At 48.8% G+C, this 22,711-nt stretch overlaps 1 protein-coding gene across 1 annotated transcript in view; it reads right to left on the bottom strand.

The window, feature by feature from the left end:
- Positions 1-22,711, bottom strand: part of ATP8B4 (ATPase phospholipid transporting 8B4 (putative)) — a 5,389,235-nt gene that overhangs the window by 2,876,654 nt on the left and 2,489,870 nt on the right. The window contains exon 11 of the mRNA XM_069624764.1: positions 17,132-17,328. Within this exon, the coding sequence (XP_069480865.1) occupies positions 17,132-17,328 (197 nt within the window). The remainder of the gene's footprint in view (positions 1-17,131; positions 17,329-22,711) is intronic.

Below are 22,711 nucleotides of genomic sequence, written 5' to 3'. Positions count from 1 at the left end.
GGTGGTTGCCAGGGCTCTCCTGGGCATTTTCACCCGTGTTGGATTCCCCAAGGAGGTTGTCTCTGACCGAGGATCCAACTTCATGTCTAGTTACATGAAAACCATGTGGAAAGAGTGCGGGGTAACCTACAAGTTCTCCACCTCTTACCACCCCCAGACCAATGGTCTGGTTGAGAGATTTAACAAAACTCTCAAGGGCATGCTAGGTGCTTTGGAAGAGCCCCTAAGGAGGAAATGGGATCTCCTCCTGCCATGCCTGCTGTTTGCTTACAGAGAGGTACCTCAAGAGGGTGTTGGTTTCAGCCCCTTTGAGTTACTCTTTGGACATCCCGTGAGGGGGCCCCTCGCCTTGATCCGAGAAGGCTTGGAAGCCACCCCTCCAGGTCCCGCCAAGCAAGTGGGGGACTATGTGTTAGGCCTCAGGCGGAGGATGACACAAATGATGGGTCAGGCAACAGCAAATCTCAAGGCCAGCCAGGAATTGAATAAGTACTGGCATGACCTGAAAGCTTCGCAAGTGGATTGGACTCCGGGACAGGAAATCCTTGTGATGGAGCCTACCAAGCCTAGAGCTTTGGCAGACAAGTGGACTGGACCCTTCAGGATCATCTCCAAGATGGGCGAAGTCAATTATCTGGTGGACATGGGAGCCTCTGGGGTAGCCCCCCAGGTATTCCATGTCAACAGGCTCAAGCCTTTCCACAGGCGAGCAGAGGTCTCATGTCTCTTGCTAGCTTCAGGGCAAGAAGAGGATGAGAGTGAGCCCCTTCCTGATTTGCTGCATAGCAACCCTCAGGATGGCTCAGTGGAGGGAGTACAACTCTCTCCCGATTTGACAACAGAGCAGCAGAGGGCCTGCCGGGCTTTGCTCCAGCAGTATGCCCCTCTGTTTTCACTGACACCGGGCCTTACACCGTGGTGTAAGCACGAAATTGACACTGGTGACAGTGTGCCTGTCAAAAGCAGGAGCTATCGTATGTCAGATACCGTCAAAAACCACATCCAGGCTGAGGTCGCCAAGATGTTGGATCTGGGTGTTATTGAACCCTCCACCAGTCCCTGGTCCAGTCCAGTGGTCCTTGTCCCCAAGGCAAGTTCCCCGGCGGGTACCAAGGATTGGAGGTTCTGTGTGGACTACCGAGGAGTCAATGCCGTCACCAAAACTGACGCGCACCCATTGCCCAGGGCTGATGAGCTCGTGGACACTATAGGTGCTGCCAAATTTGTGAGCACCTTTGACCTTACCTCAGGCTATTGGCAAATAGCTCTGACGGACCATGCCAAGGAAAAGACGGCATTCTCCACACCTGAGGGACTCTACCAGTTTAGGGTCATGCCCTTTGGGTTGAAGAATGCCCCTGCCACCTTCCAGAGATTGGTCAACCATGCGCTCAGTGGGCTGGAAGCCTTTTGTGTGGCTTACTTAGACGACATTGCCGTCTACAGTTCCACCTGGGAAGAGCATTTGACACATCTGGATAAGGTGTTGCAGGCCTTGAAAAGGGCTAACCTCACTATCAAGGCCACCAAGTGCCAGATAGCTCAGGGGAAAGTTACCTATCTTGGTCATGAGGTAGGAGGGGGTCAAATCCAACCTCTCTCCAGTAAAGTACAGGACGTACAGAACTGGGAGACTCCCACTACTCAAACCCAGGTGAGAGCCTTTTTGGGCCTCACTGGGTACTATCGCAATTTCATGGCAGACTATGGAACCATAGCTGCACCCCTGACAGCTCTAACTTCACCCAAACAGCCTAGGAAGGTTAATTGGACTGAAGACTGTCAGAGGGCCTTTGATGGCTTGAAAGAAAGTCTGTGTAGGGCACCTGTGTTGAGTGCGCCTGACTACAGCCGACCCTTTATCGTCCAGACGGATGCCTGCGACACCGGAATTGGAGCTGTCTTGTCCCAGTTAGATGACAAAGGGAGAGAACATCCTATCATATTCATCAGTAGACAACTCAAGGGTAGAGAACTTAGGTGGGCTACTGTTGAAAAGGAATGTTTTAGTATAGTTTGGAGCCTTAGGCGTTTTAGGCCCTACCTTACGGGGTCCACCTTCAAGGTCCAAACAGATCATAAGCCCCTGAAGTGGCTTATGCAGATGAAGGGTGAGAATCCGAAATTGCTCAGGTGGTCGATTAGCCTACAAGGGCTAGACTTCACCATAGAGCACAGACCAGGGAAGAGTCACGATAATGCAGATGGCCTTTCCAGAAGGTATGTTGACCGTCTGGATGAGGGTGTCTATCCCGTGGGAGATTAGGCACCCTCCACCTCAGTCTGGGGGGGGCGACTGTGATGCCGGAAATGCATCTGAGGGACAGGGCCTCTGAATCCTTGTCCTTTTTCTGTTTTTACCGTGTGTTCTGTCATGTTTTCTGCCCAGGAGTCCATGAGGGACTCCTGGCAGTGCAGCTCTCTTTTGGTTTGGTGAACAGACCCATGGGATACCCTTATGGCACCCATGGGTAGGGGTACAACCCTGTGCCCCTAGTGTATGTTTTTGGGCACCTGTGGGTGGCCCACAGAGCAGGGTATGGGCTGGTGGCAGCTCCATGCTGAATTTGACAGGTGCTCTGGGTGTCCTCCATTTTGGGATACCCAGGCCCTGCCATTGGAATCAGTTGATTCCTGATAGGAAACAAGATGGCCCCTGTGGCCTCTTGCTTTCTATTGCCTGTTATCTTGTTTTTCCCAAAGTCCTGGGAAGCCCTGACTCTGTCCCTTCCCCCTGACTGGCTGTTGGGTGGAAGTTCCATATATGGTGTTGTTGTAAAGGCCCAGCTAGACTGACTGGAGCCTTCCCAGTGACTGTATGTTATGGGTACCTCCTGTGGGTGGGACCTGGGTGAATGGAGTGTGTGACCAATATACACTCCTTGTTGTGGTTGTCTGGTTTCTGGCATGAGAGACAAAGACTGAGACAGCCCTGCCCGAAACTGGCCTGAATGCAGTGTGTAGTGTTGAATGGCTGGGTACTTGTCCCAATCCACATTCCTTGTTGTGAGTGTCTGAAAGGGAGGAGTGTGGCCTGAATGCACTGTGTGCCTGATTGGCTGACTGACTGCATGAATGCCCTTCTGTGTGATTGGCTGCTGTGTGTGTGCCAGCAGTGTGGATGAGAGACAGAATAGTATATCTGGGGACCTCTCACCACTGGAAATTGTTCAGAAGCATTCAGAAGCTGAGTCTCCACTCAAGAGTAACTGGATTTGCTGATCCTCGACGTCCAGCTGGAAGAAGAAGACTTGCTGTGGCATTTGCTTCGACGGAACTGAAGGTTGTCGAAATCGTCGAGGACTGACCCGAGAGAGGACCTGGTAAGGCGCCCTCTTCCCGTGCTCCGAGGGACCATCGAGCACCGCTGAATCTTCGCCGAAGCGCCCTGGAAGTCAGACCCTCGAAAGGCTGCCGACCCGAGACGGGACCGCCGAGGAGATCGAAGTGAAGCACCCGGACCTCGACGCTGTCGAAGTCCATTGCCGTCGACCAGGGTTCGCAGGTCTGTGTAACCGCTGGAGGCCCGTCGAAGTTGTGTTGCCCAGCCGTGGGAACCACTTGACGCCGTGCCGCCGACGACCGGAGCCGTCCGCTCCTTGCCTAAGAACATTTGCCTTGAAGGACTCCCTCGTCCGCATCGTCGACCGCTTTTGTCCTGCCGGAGAAAGTCGAGGACGACCAACGCGCCGAGGAGAAACCTGCCGGTGGGTTTCCCGCCACCCAACGACCTCAAAGACTCGGACGACCCGACGCCCTTGCTGGGCTTCCGTCTCTACAATCTTTGCGGTCCAGAACTATTGTCATCGAGGTGCCCCGCACACCTCCGCCCTGCAGGACGCCGACGCCCCGACGCCGACGAGCACCGCTCGGACGAAGCTGCCGCCTCTTCGACATCGTTCTACCTCGTTCGTCGACGGACGTTCGACGCCCCGTGCCTCCCGCTTGAAAGGGAAGGCATTCAAGAAGGGCCGTCGATTCCCCGTCGCCGAACCCCGAGGTCTTCGACGTTTCTCTACGCCTCTCGACGATCCGTGACTCCTGCTTAAAAGGGGGTCATTCAAGAAGGATCTGTCGACGCCTCTTCGAAGAACTCGACTCCACCAGGTACATTGGGGGGGTAAAAACATTGTAGGAGAGAATAAGACTGTTGAACAATATATGGACTGGGCTTGTGTCATATCCCTTTATTTTACAGGTTGCCCAGGTGGGGGGATCTCCACACAGAACTGTGTCCAGTGGTAGGGGCCAGTATTCTGCCTATTGTTTCAACCCTCTGTTATCTCTCCTCTCTCTATTGCTGGTTTCCTTCTTATTGATCTGTGTGCCATTTTAACAGTATTGTGAATGCACTTTAATGAGGTCTAATATTAGTGGTACCACTTTAGAATTGTAGATATTTACCATTGCTGATTTTCCTGAGCACAAAGTGCGTTATTGTGATAAGTGTACATAACCCTTGAATATTAATTATATAAAGACTGTGTTTTCAGTAATACAGTGTGTGGACATTCCTTTGTGGGGGCTTGGGGATACACTGTACTTAAGAACCAGCCTGCATCACCTCCTGAGAAGCTAGGCCTTGATTGCTCGTCCATCGCTACCGTAATCGAGAATCTTGGCTGGGGTCTTCTGTGCCTCTCCTCTACCATATAGAGAGCGGAAGTACAGACCCCCCCACCGGTCTTGACAATAAGACCCACTCAAGATTCTTCCAGTGCTTCGTGTTGCTTACTGTGAGCTGTATCAGCAACACACTTGCCGTTCTCTGGATCAGCCAGCTCTGCTTACCTGCTCTGGATCATCCTACTCCTGCTTAACTGCTCCAGATCATCCTGCTTCTGCTTACCTGCTCCGTATCATCCCACTTCTGCTTACCTGCTCCGGATCATTCTACTTCTGCTTACCTGCTCCAGATTATCCTGCTTCTGCTTACCTGCTCCAGATCATCCTGCTTCTGCTTACCTGCTCCGTATCATCCCACTTCTGCTTACCTGCTCCGGATCATTCTGCTTCTGCTTTCCTGCTCCGGAGGAACCTCCGTTCTTACTCCACGCCGCAGCAATCTCCAGTCAAGAGGGAACTTCTACGCCGGCACCTGTAAGGAACAAGTTACTTACCTGTAACTGTTGTTCTCCAGCATGGGTCTGGCATGGATTCACATGCTCATGAATATTCCCCGTCGTCAGGCTGGGAATCCTCGGTAAAGAAAAAACCAGTATCAGTTTCGTTTCTGATCTGTCTTTCGTAGTAGCAACCAATCACTGGTCTCTGCGTCATACTGACCACAGCCAATGACTGCCCTCTACCTAAGCACCGCCTCTGGCAGCCATCTTCAGATTTGGAAGCACGTGAAGTGGCAGTATGACCAAGTGAAGAGCCGCAGAGGGGCAGGCGGGAGGGTTCGCATGTGAATCCATGCCAGACCCATGCTGGAGAACAACAGTTACAGGTAAGTAACTTGTTCCTTCTCCAGCATGGGGTCTGGCATGGATTCACATGCTCATGAATAAAGAATACATAGCAGTACACACATGCACAACCACGGGAGGTGGCAAAGGCTCAACATTAAGCATTCCATCAAACTCAACATTAAGCATCTTACCTCCTCACCAGGCTCACCTCAGGCGAACAGGTTGCGCAGCACTGCTTGGCCGACCCTGGAATCCTCCCTGGAATCCCGATCGACGCAGTAGAATTTCGTGAAGGTGTGCGTCGACCTCCACGTAGCAGCCCTGCATATGTCCAGCAGGGGCACACCAGAAAGGAACGCCGTTGTAGCTGCGATCGCTCTGGTGGAATGGGCTCTCGGACGGCCAGGCAGCGGTCGGTTTGCCAACCGATGACAGTACATGATACAGCCGGAGAGCCATCTGGAAATGGAAGCCTTCGAGGGAGCCTTCCCCTGATTGACAGGTCCAAAGTTCACAAAGAGTTGTGACGTCTTCCGAAAACACTTTGTGCGGTCCACGTAGAACTTCAGCGCTCTAGCCACATCCAGCGAGTGCAAAGTCCTCTCAGCCGGCGACGAAGGCGACGGGAAGAACACAGGCAACACCAAGGGTTCGTTGAGATGGAAGTCCGACGGCACCTTGGGCATGAAGGAGGGGTGCGTCCTGAGCACTACCATCGTGTCGTGAAAAGTCAAGTACGGGGCCTTGCAGGAAAGGGCCTGGATCTCTCCCACCCGTCGTGCGGAGGTGATGGCCACAAGAAACACTGTTTTCCATGACAGAAACTTCAACGGGGCCGAGTGCAGAGGCTCGAACGGAGGTCCCATGAGCTTGGTCAGCACCACGTTGAGCTCCCACGCCGGGGCCGGAGCCTTCACCGGCGGGAACGATCTGAACAGTCCTTTCATAAACTCTTTCACCAGACGATGAGACCACAAGGACGTCCGCCCCGTGGTTCTGGTGTATAGGGAGATTGCAGCAAGATGAATCTTGATGGACGCGTGTGCCAGTCCAGCTTTGGCCAGCGTCAGAAGGTACGGCAGTACCTGGGGAGCCGTAATCCGTAGAGGGTTAATCTTCTGTGCGTGGCACCAGACAGAGAACCTCTTCCATTTGTGTCCGTAGCATTTAAGAGTCGAGGACGCCCTGGCCTTTGCAAGAACCTCTCTGCAGTCGGCCGGTATGTCGTATCCTCCAAACTCTAGCGCTGCAGGAGCCAGGCCTGCAAATTCAGCGATTTCGGATCGTGGTGGAGGATGGCGCCTCCTTCCCTGGAGAGTAGATCCGCGTCCACCGGCAGCTTGATTGGCGGGGACGTTGACAAGTCCAGAAGGTCCGGGAACCATATCTGCCTCGGCCACGCAGGTGCGACGAGGATCATCCTGCACCGTGACCTCTTGAGCTGGTTGATGAGCCGGATTAGCAGTGGCAAAGGAGGCAACGCGTAGAGGAACAGGCCCTCCCAGGGGAACGAGAAAGCATCGCCCATGCTCCTCGCCTGGGGAAACCTGCTGGCGAACCTCCGGCACTTGGAGTTCGTCGCCGTCGCGAACAGGTCGATCTGGGGTGTGCCCCACCGTCGGAAGAGGCGATCCACTAGATCCTGCCGTAGTTCCCACTCGTGGCACGAGCGCAGCTCCCTGCTGAGTGAGTCGGCGATGGTGTTTTTTATCCCTGCCAAATGAAACGGCACCAGAAACATCCTTTGGGCGACGGCCCAATGCCACAGGTCCTGCGCCTCCTTGGACAGTGCTGGGGACCTGGTTCCGCCCTGTTTCCTGATGTAAAACATGGTGGTGGTGTTGTCGGTGAAGATCCTCACCACCTTGCCCTTGAGGGACGGAAGGAAGGACCTGAGGGCCCAGAACACTGCACGGAGCTCCAGGACGTTGATATGGAGGGACTTCTCCGTCGGGAGCCAAAGGCCTCTCGCGTGCAGATTTTCGGTGTGCGCTCCCCACCCTTCCAGGGAGGCATCCGTGGTCACTGTCTCGTGGTGGTCTGGGGTCCGGAAGTCCATGCCTGCCGTCAGATGCGCGCGGGTGCCCCACCACCGGACCGCTCGGCGGAAACTCTCGTCGAGTATGATCCTCTCCTCGAAGCCGCCCGTCGTTTGGATCCAGCGCGCGTCCAGGAACTCCTGCAACGGGCGCATCCGGAGCCTGCACATGGGAATGAGGTAGATGCAAGAAGACATCATTCCGAGGAGGGACTTGATGGACCTCACCTTGGCCGCGTCGGAAGCCAACATCCGCTGTACCTTGCCCAGGATGGACCTGGTCCTTTCCTCCGACGGGGAGGCCAGAAGGGACACTGTGTCGAGCTTCGCTCCCAGAAACAGTGCGTTTTGCGCGGGTACCAGGTGGGACTTGGCGTAGTTCACTGAGAATCCCAGGTCCGTGAGAAGTTGGACGGTCCTTGCCGTGTGCTCCACGGCGAGCTCCCTCGTCTTGGCTCGGATGAGCCAGTCGTCCAGGTAGGGGTAGACGTGGATCCCCTCGCGGCGCAGCTGCGCCGGCACCGGTGCAAGGCACTTGGTGAATACCCTGGGTGCCGACCGTAGTCCGAAGGGGAGGGCTTTGAACTGGTAGTGACACCCTTGGACCACAAACCTGAGGAATTTTCGGTGCCCCTTTAGGATGGGAATATGGAAGTAGGCATCCTCCAAATCCAACGACGACAGGAAGTCTCCTTCCTCCAGCTGACCCAGGACGTGCTGGAGGGTGACCATCCGGAACTTCTGCGCCTTGATGAACTTGTTCAGACGTCGCAGGTCTAGGATGGGGCGCCATCCTCCCGTCTTCTTCTTCACGAGGAAGTATCTCAAGTAAACTCCGGAGCCCCGAAGCCTCTTTGGGACGAGTTCGATGGCGCCCTTCCTGAGCATCGCCCTTACCTCCAGGAGAAGCTGAGGGACGTGAAGCTCTTTCCTGGCCACGGGGGGGACGCGCGGGCACCTTCTTTGAAACTCGAGCGCATGGCCCCGGGCTAAGGCGTCCAGCACCCAACGGTCGGTGGAGATGGACTCCCACACGCTGACGAAGCTCGCCAGCCGGCCTCCCACCGGGGTGCTTCGGTGGGGGCCCGACCCCATGGCCGGTTCAATCCTGTTTCGACGAGGCTTTGCCGCCTTGACCTCCTTGGCGACGACGGCGGGGTCCGCCAGACTTGCCTCGTCCTCTGTAGACCTCCTTAGATGACGAGCGGGCCGCTTGACGGTAGGTGGAGAAACCGCCGCCGGAACCTTTGGAGGCGCCCTTGCCTCCGCTGCTCCGAAAGGGCGTCCGTCGTTGCTGCAGAACCCCAAGGGCACGGGCCGTCTCAGTGTCCGCTTTAATGGCCTGATGGGAGTCGTCAACTGTTTTCCCAAACAGGTTGTTCCCATCGAACGGCATGTCCAGGACTCTGGTCTGTACGTCTTGACGGAAGTCCGTAGCCTTGAGCCATCCACGCCGCCTAAGGCACACGCCGTTGCCCAACTGGCGAAACCCAGTGTCGGCGATGTCCGTCGCAATAGTGATGGCGTGGTCCGACGCCACCTCACCTTCCTGTAGGATCTCCAGGGCATCCGCCCTCTTGTCGTCCGGTAGGAAGTCCAGCAGGGGAGCCAGTTTGTACCATAGCTCCCTGTCGTAGCGGGCCACGATAGCCAAGGCTTTGGCCGCTTTAATCGTCATCGCTGCAGACGAGATGACCCTGCGTCCCATAGCGCCCAATTTCTTTCCCTCGCCGTCCGGTGGGGAAGTCGATGTGGAGGCCGCACCCGCTTTCTTCCTGGCCGCCGCGGAGACGACGGAGTCCGGGGTAGGCTGCCCCCGGAGGCACAGGGGGGCCGCGTCCGGGACCCGGTAGTTCTTCTCGTACCGGTCTCTTCTAGCTGGCGTCATGGAAGGGTTCTTGAGGAGGGCGAGGCCCTCATCCCACATGTCGTCCAGTAGAGGCACCGCGAGGACCGTCTTCCTCTTGGCCTTGCGCCGTTGATAAAGGAATCCTTCCTTTTTCTTCTCCTCAGGGCAGAGTTGGAAAAGCTCGGATGCCCTGGCGATCATGGAGTGGAACGATCCAATCTCGTCGGGCGGAGAAGCCCTGGTGGGAGGTGACGAGGGTAGATCCTCGTCGTATACCTCGTCGTCCGTGCCCGTCGCTGCCGTGTCAGTCCCCGTATCATCCCCTCGGGTGGACGGGGAGGAGGGCTGGACGGGGCGCGACGGCTGAAAAGGAGGTGGAGGGTGAATCCTTCTTTTCTTGGGCGCGGGAGCACCAGAAGGTCCTGGTTCAGGATCCCCCGACGGGAGAGGTTCCTCCGTCGGCAACGGTAGTCTCGTCCTTATCTCTGAGCATAAGGACTGTATAGCCAACAAAAGGGCCGCCGAGTTGTCTTGCGGCGCTGGCAGAGGGGAATCCAACGGGCGATCACGGGCCCCGTCGGCACCCTCGACGATGTCGTCGTCACCCGCGTCGGGGTCCATCCCGACGGGCCGGTCTTCTTCCACGCCAAGGCCGTGGCTTAAGACCTCGATCAGCTCCTCCTCCGAGGTTGAAGCCGAATCTACGACGACGCCCTTCCCCCCGTTTTTCTTCCCCGCCGGGGATTTCACGGGGGTCCTATCGATGGGCACAAAAGAGGACTCCCTCCGAGGTGGCAGGGAGACTCTGAGCCCCGAGGTCGCCACCACTGGTGTAGCCTCCACAGGCTGAGCCAGGGTCGCCGCGACAGTATCGATAGAGGGCTTGGCCGGATGGATTAAGGCCTTCACCACCTTAGGTGCGCTCACCGCCTTATCCTTGAGGGGAGGGACACTGCCTCGCTCCCCCTCCGATGGGGCCTTCGAGCTCGACCGGGGCCTCTCCAGAAGCTTTGCCGGGTGCTCGCCCTTCCTCTTACCCGACCCAGAGCGTTGGCTCGTGGCTGAAGGTGCCGGGGAGGGTGCGCCCTGCCTGGCGCCCGTAGAGCCCGACCGTTCGGCGCTCCCGGTGCCAGCGGACTCGCGGTGCTTGGCCTTGTGTTGGACCCCAGTCGCCGGGGCGTCCTCAAAGGTCTTAGAAGACCGCTCGGATTTCTTCCTCTTCTTCTCGCCTGACGGGCTCTTCCCTTCCAGCCAGTTGGCGAGACGTTGATGGCGGTCCTTCATGGTCCGCTCCGACATGTTGCCGCAAAACGCACAGTCCTTCTCCACGTGCGTCTTGTCCTCATGTAAGCAGTAGAGACAAAAGGAGTGTTCGTCCTCCTTAAAGACGTTCTGCAGCTGGAACCAGGGCAGACCCTGAACAGCTTTCCGGGCGTCGAGCTTCCCTTCTCCTGGGCCATGTCCGGGCCTGAGAAGCTTCTGGAGTCCTGCAAAGCATAGCTCGACGAAATCTTCACCCTTGAGGGGCGCAGACGAATCCGACACGGGTCCCCGTTGATCGGATGGAGAGTCGGTGGAGCTTGAGGCTCTTGTGACCGAAAAAAACGAAGTTTTTGAGCAAAAAACGTGAAAAAATAGCACTAACGCTCCAGAGCAATAGCACGAGGATCCCAACACATGAACGTGCGGTAGAAATCTGAAGATGGCTGCCAGAGGCGGTGCTTAGGTAGAGGGCAGTCATTGGCTTTAGTCAGTATGACGCAGAGACCAGCGATTGGTTGCTACTACGAAAGACAGATCAGAAACAAAACTGATACTGGTTTTTTCTTTACAGAGGATTCCCAGCCTGACGACGGGGAATATTCATGAGCATGTGAATCCATGCCAGACCCCATGCTGGAGAAGAACAAAGAAGGACTGGGTTAACACGCGCACCTCAGTAACGCTGCGCATACTCACCGAATCTTCCCGCGACGCCGGAATCCAGGTCATATGTACGAGCTAACAAACCCCTGCAAAAGAAAGAAGAGACATTATTCATTCCGCTCGCCCGAATAATGCAGACACTTATTTCACTGCTCTTTCTCTCAACGCGGTGCATACTTACCAAAGGCTCCGTGCATACTTACCAAACCGCCAAGTCTCCAGTAGCGCTGAACCCGGCCTCGAGGAGCTACAACCACAATTTCTCCTGCAAGGGAAAGGGAGAGACATTACCAGGCATGCTCGTTTTGAAGGCGCTGTGCATACCTACCAGCAGCTAGCTTTTACATGCAGTGCTACTCACCCACAAAGACACTGGCAAACAAAGACATTACTCACAATTTTGGACACTCAACATTCTCTGCCCAACATTGACTTATGGGAAGGACTTCCTGGCCAGTGAAGATACTGGTGCCTTGAACACTCGGCCTCGCTGTGAAGGCATAGAACAGCGTGTGGCATCTGAACTCAGCCTACAGACATTGGCATCAATCACATGAGTGAATCGCGCCCCTGCTAATGCAGGATGGAGTGCACACCCTACTAAAGATCAAGGTATCCCTCCGGGTGAAACAGGGGAAGTGAGAACTCGGGGCCAAGGGAGGCTCACCCATCGCTCCTGCAGAGCCACAGGTGAGTGTGACACTAATATTCCCAGCAGAATGGAAGATCTGCTCGGGGACCCAGTTAGAACTAAAAGGCTATTATTTAAAGGGGAGTGGATTAGAACGATTGCAGAAATGTGATTGTTTAAACTCCATGGTAGTCTTTCAGTTTTGGATAAGCCAAGAGGGGATTCGCCCAACTATCTAACAAGATTTCCAGACGGTCGAGGAAGACAAGCCCTCTTAAGGTTCTGTCTGAATGCTCTCCCAACTGGTGAAATCTTGGCACATAGATCCAGATTCTGACCAATAAAGTATTGGTGTCCTACCTGTCAAAGGGCAATCTGTCAATCCCTTTTAGAGAAATTATTATCTCTGCATTTGGTCGATTTGTAAGTGCCCAGTGTTGACTTCAGACAATGGACCTTTGGTACCGATTGCCCTGAAGGCATGAACACTTTCTGTCTTTAGAACTAGTAAAAGTACTGAAATTGATGGACCTATATAATGATTTTCCTTGAGGACTGGTTGCAATGTGTATGATCGTTTTTGTTTCTGTCTCTGCTTTTTATGTACTTAATAGCTTTAGTAATGATTTCATGTTTTAATGAACATTTTATTTTTTTGTTCTGATGATATATGAAAACTCAATTTATTCTGACATATTAATAAAAAATACAAAATTATGAACCCATACTGGGGCAAGGCCAACTAATGGCTTCCTTAGTATTAATCAGAATGAACCAGCAAACAGTGACCAATCTTTTCTGATGGCTGAAGACTAAATCTATCCCAATCACAACTAGCCATGTTCAAACCTAGTCATAAGGAAGAAACAAAACGGACATCACACAGAAAAATTAGTATAGGACTGCCATAAACACGCAATACATGTTGACCACCAAAGCAAAGTCTGATTATTGTATGTTACACCATATGTTTGTGGTTTTTAGTCTTTGTAAATATAGCTATTTATGTGAATACAATGCAATACATTTTTTATTACTTTGCATTTCTAGCCACTTTTCTACTTTACTAGGTTATGTGGGTTACACAGTTGCTATCTTGGTGAATGGGTCTGGGTCTTTGTGTTTGTCCCCTCCTTCATGTACTTAGGACAACACATGCTGGTACACATACATTGATTGGTGTACCCAGAAATATGATGTATTAACTGTTTGTATAGGTTTTTGCCCAGATGTTTTTGGGTTTTGTAGATTTTTGTCCGAGCTCTTCTGGTTAAAAAGGGAACAATGGTGTTATTTGAGATGATGATAGATGTCGGCAGAGAAGTGTATTTTAGCAGCAAAGGCAGATGAAACTATTGAGCAGTTGTGCAAGAGTAATTTACCCATGACTTGCCAGTGGGACAGTATCAACTAAGCCACTTGGTGTCACACCACTTCCCTAACATGAAATTATATCCAGCAAGTGAACTCAAGTGGAGACAGGGTGTTCTGGTCAACAGAGGTTGAGGTATTTACAGGTGGACTATAATCAGTTGATACATTTAGGAGCTTTAGGTTTGGATAAAGATGCCCCTGGTAGAGTGGAAGTGACCCTTATGTTAAGTGTCTTGGACTCTTCAGGGACTGGATATCATGGTGACGAATCAGGCGATTTCTCTCAGGGTTGTCAACACTAGTCCTAGCTCACGCTTCAGTGATGCTATTTCATGCCTGTTCAAGCTGGTATATTCACCATACGTAAGGGAGACTTTGAGGTAATACCAAAATGCAGGCTCCAATGCCGCCAATAAAGCCATTATATGCCTTGCAAGTCATCACATGTAAAATGTGTCCTTATAGGTTCTGACATTATATGGCAAGTACAGACTCCAATAATTGGCTTTTTCAGGGGAAGGAACACCGCTAGAAAATGATGCCTTCAACCTTAGAGTGCAATTGTTCCCCTACTTCGGCCTTAAGGTGCAATTGTTCCCCTAAAGGAGTCTTTTAATTGTACAAATGTGACTACCAATTATTTTCAATCGTGGTTGTGTGCACTAAAAAACCAAAGAAATACTAACTCTGTGTTCACAACAAATGTTTATATATGAATGGTAATCTGAACTTTTAAAATGAACTTGAATCTCCTGGAAGGAGGGCAATCCCCCCACACCACCCCAACCCTGAGGGGTCCTGAGCCATTTTTCTTCCGGCATAACTTACTAATAAAAACGTTACAACACAGTACAAATACATCATACACATTACAATTAAGAATACCATTAAATAGGAGTACAATATTTTAAAATATAAAACGTATTGTAGGCATATTGATGAACTTTTTTTTATAAATCATAAACACAATTTCAGTGCAAAATTAACACACTATACTGTGGGAAGCTATGCTCAGAGCGGGAAGAGTGGCCCTGGCACAGAAACGGAAGAGCCCAGGTTTGCCTGATAGGGTGGACGGGCTCCTCAAGTTGATGGATATGTATGCAATGGAAAGGTTGATGGCTCTGATCAATGATTAAATGGGTTCTTTAAGGGAGGAATGGGACCAGTTGATTTTTAAATGGGGATGGGACGTACACTAGAGGCCTGGGGATGGATGTATGTGATTTCTTCGAAAGTATTTCACCTAATGGAGATTTCACGATAAATGTAATTAACTATTTACTTTTTCTACTTTTGTTTTTTATTATGTGAGTAGAGTCCCCGCACAGCCATCCTTCACCCCTCCGTACTTAACTTATACCATTATCTCACACCCCACCTATCATACATTACACATATACAACTTCACCTACCATTTTCGGTGAAATGGATTTGGTGAAGTCTCATTAGGTGAAATGATATTCGAAGAAATCTACGTAACGCTGGGGATTGAGTGGCAGTGTTGGCCTCCATCTATCATTTTCCTGGGGATGGTTGTGTGGGGGAGACGGATTGGTGAGGACTGGGAGAAGGAAAGAGGTGTACAGAGAAGCTGTGGTATTAGGGGTTCAGCCTACCCCTAAGCGGGAGCACTATATAATGGTATAAGAAGCGTCCTGGGATTATGGGATTTGTGGCTGGTGCCTATTGCTGCCATGCAGTTGTAGTTTTGTACCTGGCCCGGTGACCTGTGTACCCTGCCAGTGAGATCTACTAGCCTGATATCACCATTTTATGTTGGGGAGAGTGAAGGGGGAGGTGGGTTGCAGGGGTTGCTTTAGTTTTTTCGGGAGGTGCAGATGTTTGCTTTGATATGTCTAAATGTTCAATAAAAATGAAATGTTAAAAAGAAAGTGTACAAGAACTACACAGCAGCTGAGTGACTATGAGAAGGGCTAATAGTAGAGCTGAATGTGCTTGCATGCTGGCTTGATGTGCATTCTGGTAGGGGCGAGGGGGAGACTGCTGCTGCACCTGTTTCACTTGCTTGGCTTAGCTTCCCAAAATCACTATCCGACTCAAGACAGCACAGTCAGGAGGGCAACATGACAACTGAAACTGGTCTCCAATAAAGGGAGAAGCGCCGGGCATGGAAAATCGTGGGTGCTCTGCAGATGGGCACACGTTCAATGTAAGAAGATATGGAATCTTTGGTAAGGAGATGGAATCACATAGAAGCAAAAGGGCTGCAACAAACCACATTTCACTCACTGCCCACCTATTTACTAAGTTCTGGCCTTTAAAGAGAGATGCAGATGTGCAATGATTAGCTGTATTTGCAACGATAAGTTATAATGAAACAGGTAAGTACAAGAACAATACACTATTTTGCCCATCACGGAACAGAAACTTCTGAAGAGTCAAAGGAACATCTTAATGTTCAAAAACATTTGGTGATCTTTCAATTGCTTAACTCATGGGCGGCCACACACACCATCCCTAAATGTTCCCAATGATGGCCACAATGTGGCCATGCTGGTAATGACGCCACTAAGCCTTGCTGAGACCACCAAAGATGAGCACCATGCTGACAGGAATCTAGGTTGGCACAAAGTTTTCCCTTTTCCCACTATACCTGTACTGCCCACAGCATCCCTGGATGCCCTACTGGTCTCCTGTCCATCTATGAAAATCACACATTTGTCACTTCGGAAAGGAAAATTGAGAAACATCTCCTGGCTCCAAGGTGACCATATCCATCACTCGACTGCACAAAACCCTTCCAGCTAAAATAAGAATTCTGAACAGAAGGATACATACTAGACTAAAGTGAACAACATGTTTAATTTTTGAAAATAAGTCATAACTGGTAGATTGTTTTGGTAGGGTTTTATCATGACATAGATGCATACTTTTCTCACATAAAAACAATAATGAAGCTGATCAAAAGAAACATCTTGCAAGAATGACGTCACTTCAAACATTTGACATTGACCAGTTAGGAAAAATATTACAAGAAAGATTAAATAATGACGTTCATTTGGTGAAAACCTTTCTGCATCAGGAAATATGCATACAAAAACCAGAAAGAAATCGTTCTGACATTTATTTATTATTACTTTTAATTCTACTTGTATTCGATGCCAGAATATTTTCCATGATTCTGTACTTACAAAATTCTGTTTCCTGAAACTATCCAAGACAAAACTCAGCATGTATATATATATACACAGAGATAATTAAAAAGGTAGTGCTACACCATATTATTGATGTGTTGCCTAAAATCTGTCTAAAGTTTCTTATTATAAAGTCCACCGCACTTAACGTTTATTGGACAAAATCTGAGATGACATAATTTAAGTGAGGATCTGTTTGCAGCCAATGTTGATCATAGAAGAGGAGCCAACTGGAATGTGTCTTTATCCACTGTGAAAATTGTATATAATATTAATATCTTGCATAATTAAATCATTTCTATCTACTGCCTGCATGGAATTAAATGTGTGTAATAAAAACGAGTGGCAAATGAACCAACCAGGTTTCTATGTTGCTCTTAAAATGCAGGAGAATGCAGGGAGACAAATGCAAAGTCAAAATCAGAAAAGACACTAGCCATTTTCAGATGTGAACAATTATGGTTGGACATTCGCCTTCAAAACACTTGTCTATAGGCGCGTTCTAAATACCAAATCAAATCATATCATATATCATTCATGTGAGAATGAATATTAGGTCAGCATTAAAACAAACCACAACAGACATTAGGACTGTGCTGGCTGCAATCAGCATGTTATATATGTGTTTTTATAAGGTTAGTAATCCAAAGATCGACAAAATATGGATCTAACAAGATTTTGCATGAGACATATTTTGTGCAAATAGAACTATTGTAATTTTAAAAAAATATGAAATCTTACCTCACATACAAGGAGATGGGAACAACTGTATTCAGTATTATAATATAAGACCAGAATGTGAGAAAGCCAGAAAATACAGAACTGGTCACAACTTCCTCCCAATCAAGATACATTCTGAAATGTCTGCCAACATGATGTTCCCAAATTGAATTTCCTATTGCTAGAATAATTCCCATACAGATCAAGAAAAGAAAAATCTGAAAGAGATGTATGAAGTGTCGTTAGTGCAGTCAATTTTCTTTTTCTTGATACTTATTATTGAATAGATTTAAACATTCCTGTACAAAGTAGTGAATTAAATGTTCATACCTTATGGTTAACCATAATTACAGATGAACTGCATGGCCCAAACCCACAACTACTGTAACACTGGGGAATATGGTAAACGTGCCACTTTCAATCAGATGTTTTTGAAATTGCTCAAGAGTACCATGAAAATATTGGAGGTGTAACTATGATAGTCTTCGCCAAAACCTGTTTCTTTTCTTGGTTATTTGAGAATAACAATGTAGGATCAGAATCTGGTCATTACTGTGTTAATGATGTGCGTCCATAAAAGCGAACTTTAACTCAATTGGCTTGGAAATACACCTTGTATCTCATCTATTTGAATCTTTATACTATTCACCTGATAAATTTCAATGTTCGTTAGTGGTGGCTGTACTAAACCATGACTTCTATGCTTTTGAGCTAAATATTCTGCAGTGAAATTATGGATCCAACACTATACTGCAAACCCCAATTATAAAAAAGGAATCCAACAGTACGTTGTCTTCAGAAGCTATTTTTCCTTGCTGATGGAAAGTGCGTGTGCGTTTCTGAATGAATATTAATTCATTCAACTATTCGTAATGTAGGCATAAATTCAATAAAACCAGCACAAACAGTATTTATATTTTTAAAATATATAATAAAAATAAGGTAAACATATTAATATTCTTGTAAAAGGATCAACCATTAAATAATGCTCCTGATTTTTCTGTCTCATCTTGGCAGTGTTGATGTTATATATTTGTGTCAGTGCCAAGCTTTCAACAGGTAATCAGACACTGCACAACTCATGTGATTACATTTTGAGAGCCTAAAAATACATACATTTTGCAACATCAAGCTTCCTTATTAAAAGGAGAGTGTCAGAAAAGGAAAAGCGAGGTTCAGCGCAAGGTCTGAATACGTTTGATCGGTGTGGATGGGGTGCAGGTGAATGCAGTAGTGGTAAACTGCCAAGTTACCCACTGGATGATTGTTACAAGGAGGGGTTGGTTTGCAAACACACTGCGCACACAAACAATATACAGATCAATTGATTTGCAGTTTAATCAAAAACGTGATGCAGCCTGACACGTGTTTTGAGCAACAAGCTCTTCTACTGAGGCTGCATGTTAAATATACAGTAAAATAATAAAGTGCAACAAGTGTTAAACATAGCGCGTATAACAGACCCAAACACAAAACAAGGCAGTTGGGTGGTTGATTTCGACCAATACAGTAAAACCAATAAGACCATGAGTTGTCATCAAGATTGTGCAAATAAGTGCATGGTGACAAGTGAAACATTTTTCAGGAAAAGGATATGCGGGCTATGTGGTATGTATTTTTCCAATTCGGACGTTGCCAGAAGTTTTGAGAGAATATGGAAGAAATATAAAGAACAGCTAATTTAGCATTTGATCCCATGTTGGCCATACAGTTAGTCAAAAATAGGTAAAAAACGTTGCAATGTATCTTAAATCTGGAATTCCCTTTACAATCACTGGAAGGGGAACAATGTGAATGAAAAACACTATTTAAGAGAGGCTGAAAAGCAATTCCGCTGTGCAGAAAAAACCAAAATTGGTACATATATTTGTGTTAGAGGTAGTAGTAATTCGTGATCACATACCTATATTATGCTGTTGCAATGCAGGCATTAAGTTCTTCTTCCCTTTGAGCTGTTGGGACCAACCAGTCGCCTTTTTTTTGCCTTCCCGAATCGTCCCGTAAATCCTTGACTTTCTAACTGGGTTGACCTCAGACCTGTTAACTTTGCCTTTCTGAACTGATCCAACCTCTTTTTGACTTTTCTGCAAAGACTTTTGAGTGCATTTCCACTGTGTGATCTTGGGCACATTCCGCCTTGCTCTCTCCAAGAGTGGGCCTGGTCTATGAACTTTTTGCACTACAGTAGACCCTGCCTTTCTTGATTTGCTGTGGTTTCTTAAAAGTGTTGGTGCTGTGTTATTTTCCTATTCTGCCTCTTCTCTCCCTTTTTCACCAAATTATTGGAGTGCCATCTACGGTTACGTGCTCACCTCTGTTTTGCTAAATAAGTGGTGTTTTAACCTAGACTTGTCGAATAATTAACTAGGGAGATGTATATACTTATAGTGACTGTGTTTGAACTTGCTTGACATATTAGTGCCAGTGTATTTTTATAAGTGTGTTTTTAAATAAATAATTATATACTTTTATACCAGCGCTCTGGTCAGTGTTTCCTTGTGCTACTGTATATTTTGCCCTATTGTGTATACTCTATATACTGCCTAACTCTTCTTGCGAGAAGTCTGACTGCTTAGCCACAGCTACCAGGTAAATCTGGGTGGTGCAGACTGCTACCAATTGGGTTTACTGCTTACTCCTGTAGTCTTAAACTTTTTTGCAGTGGTCCCTAAGGGAACTGCACAGGTTTCTGCCTAACACCCAGATGGCCTTCCAAGTGACTTTTCAAATATGAGGTACGGATATGGGCCCCACACTTTGAGAAGCTTTTCAATTCCACCATTTCCTTAGGAAATCCACCTTCATAGTTAAACAACTACAATTTTCCAAAAAGGGTAAGAGGGCCCTAGCAGCTACACCCAATCTCACTTCTGGATTGAGATGGGAACATTTTTGGGTAGGTGATCCTCGAGCATCTTCAAGCTGGGATGGAAAAGAATGTTTCAGAACATTTTTTGTACGATTGACCAATGTTTTAGAATGTCCCTGCTTTTCTCTAAATATGCATTCCTAAACAATACGCGGCTTCGTCTGTTGTTTGAAGACATCAAAGCTTCATTTGATGGTGTACTAGGATCACACATTTGGGAACCTTGAAAGCCTTATATATTCCAAGTCGCTACTAAATGTTATCCAATTGTTACATACTGAAAACACAGCATCTCTTAGGTGGGGACTGGATGGAGAGTTTACTGATGCTTTCCCGATGGAGAAGGGCGTCAGGCAGGGATGTGTTTGGCATTGTTTTCATTGTATTTCAATGAAACAGCCATTAACCTTGAATATTATCCATAGGATGCTCCTACCTTCTACGGAGATAAGACCAGTATACTCCGTTTTGTGTATGACACTGTTTTGATTTCCCAAACGCTTGTAGTCTAACACGACAGATAACAAAGACTCTCCTGGAAGAAGATCTCCTCTGTCATCGGGCGAGTGGTGAGTTCGTACAGCAGGGCTCCACCTGTGGTGTCATCGTTGTAGATGGCTCAGCTTCTCCCCTCTTCTGATTCTTTAGGTCCTGTGGTGACTTCTGAAGTTCCAGTCCCCAAAACCCTGCTTTTATGCAGCAAAATCCCCATTCATCAGCCTAGCTGTCACTCAAACATGCTAAGTGGTGTGCCGGGCGGCTCACCACTGGGCCAATCACACAAGAGTGCGACTTGAGTTGCCGAGGCAACTCAGTCCAGGGTGCCTAATCCCCCCTCCCACACATCCTGTTGACCCCAGACAGAGTGGCACCATTTGGAGGGCTTCTGTTGGGAAGCCCGCCAAAAAGTGGACCAAAGGGCTCGACTTGGGTTAGAGTTTCAGAGGTGAACACTAACGCCATTTTAAAACCGAGTCCTGGCAAAAAGACCCAACCGGGGAATAAATATTAAATAAATAACCCGGCGGTATCTTTAACATTGCACCAAAAAGTGGTGCGTTTAAAATGAATGGGAAAATCCCATAGGAAATATTCCGGGGGAATATTTTGCGTGGTATCCACTGCTAACAGCCAGAAACTCGACAAGGGGGGACTGGACAGTGCCCCCTTGGAAAACAGACCCAGGGGCAATCGAATTACCCCTACCAGTCCTTCCACAATATGATGGTGTGTACTGGTTCTGTTCACAATTTGAGACTAGTAAAGCCAATGGTGACTTTACAGGCCGTGGGAGACAGTAGTCAGTCCCAGGGTATGGAGTCTATGTTTGGGGGTCACTATGACACCCCTGTGTTACTGCACTGAGGGTGCTGTGCAAAACACATACCAAAAACACATGAAGCCCTCTGGAGTAAAAGACCCCATAGCCCATAAAACACATTACATAGTCAAAAGACATTCTCACATCATGCCTAAGAGTGGGAGAAAAAGAGTCTTACTCTTAGCAGGAGAAAATAATAAACCCCAAAAATCCAGCAAAGCTGCTGGGGGACTGACTAGGTTTGGGAAATTAGCCTGAACAGAGAATTCTCCCTAACACTGGGCTAGGAGTTTTGACCTGTCCTTGACAGGTGGTGGTAGGTACCCCTCTCATGGGGTGGGAGGCCTACCATGGTTGGTGTCAGAGCCAGCCCTACCTCAGAGGTGCGGTGTTGAAGTAGGGGACCCCTGGCCCCTATTCATTCCCTATGTGCCAGGTTATGCGACCAACAAACCACTTGTCTATCACCAAATCCTGACACAGCACCATTTTGGCCAGTGCCCTTCTTTTTGTCTTGTAGGATCTGTCACTTCAAGAGCCAAACTGGATCAGTCAGTGAGCCCCCAGAGAGAGACTAGCAAGAGCAAACAAGATGTAGAACAAACCGTGCATCAGCATGAACAAATCACACTGATACACAATCGCTACCAGAGAAACAATGCAGCGAGACCGAGCGTTACTAAAATTTACACCCACCAGGAGACAACTAGTGCCATCAGAACACCAGTACGAGCCGGGTGCTGAACAATGGACATGACCTGCACCAGCAAAAGCCCTATGCTTGCCTGCAGGAGGGCTGCAGAGCTGCACCCTCACCAAACTGGCATGCTAGAGCTACCAGAATACTTTCGTATAAACTGTGACATTAACTGTTGCAGATTGCCGATGCTGTAGACCGGTGGTCACATGTATGGAAAAGGGGCAGGCTTAAGAATTGTTGCCAGATTGTAAAACCCCACGGAGAAGAGGACAGGCAGCAGTTGGCCAGTGGAATCAACGAAGGGAGCGAGCTAATGGAAAGGGGTGGGGGAGGATAAAAGGGAGGACAGGAAACAGGAAGGTGTGGGTTGTTCTGGTGAGATCAAGGAGGGACCAGAAGGATCAAGAGACAAGGTGGAGGAAGGCAGAGCAGAAGAATGTGGAGGAGAATTATTGAAGGAGTGTACAAGTGAAGTATTGGTTGGTGGGAAAGAGTGGTACTTGTGTTTGAGTATGTGTGAATGGTGGGTGAGTGATAGAGGGAGAGTCGGGAGCGAAACAACGGGGTGACTGGGGAAGTGAAAGGAGGGTGACTGAGGGAGAAGGTGTGGGTGGATTGAGTAGTATCAGTGTGGAGAGAGGAAAGAGAAGCTGTGGTGTAGGGAAGGGAAAGTAGTAGTAGAGTAGAGAGGGGTAGTGGTGGTGCAGAGAG

This window comes from Ambystoma mexicanum, chromosome 11, assembly GCF_040938575.1.
Source record: "Ambystoma mexicanum isolate Mex_15411 chromosome 11, UKY_AmexF1_1, whole genome shotgun sequence".
NCBI classification, from domain to species: Eukaryota; Metazoa; Chordata; class Amphibia; order Caudata; family Ambystomatidae; genus Ambystoma; species Ambystoma mexicanum.
The sequence above is the reverse complement of the archived record's forward strand: the minus strand, read 5'-3'. Positions and strand labels throughout refer to the sequence as shown.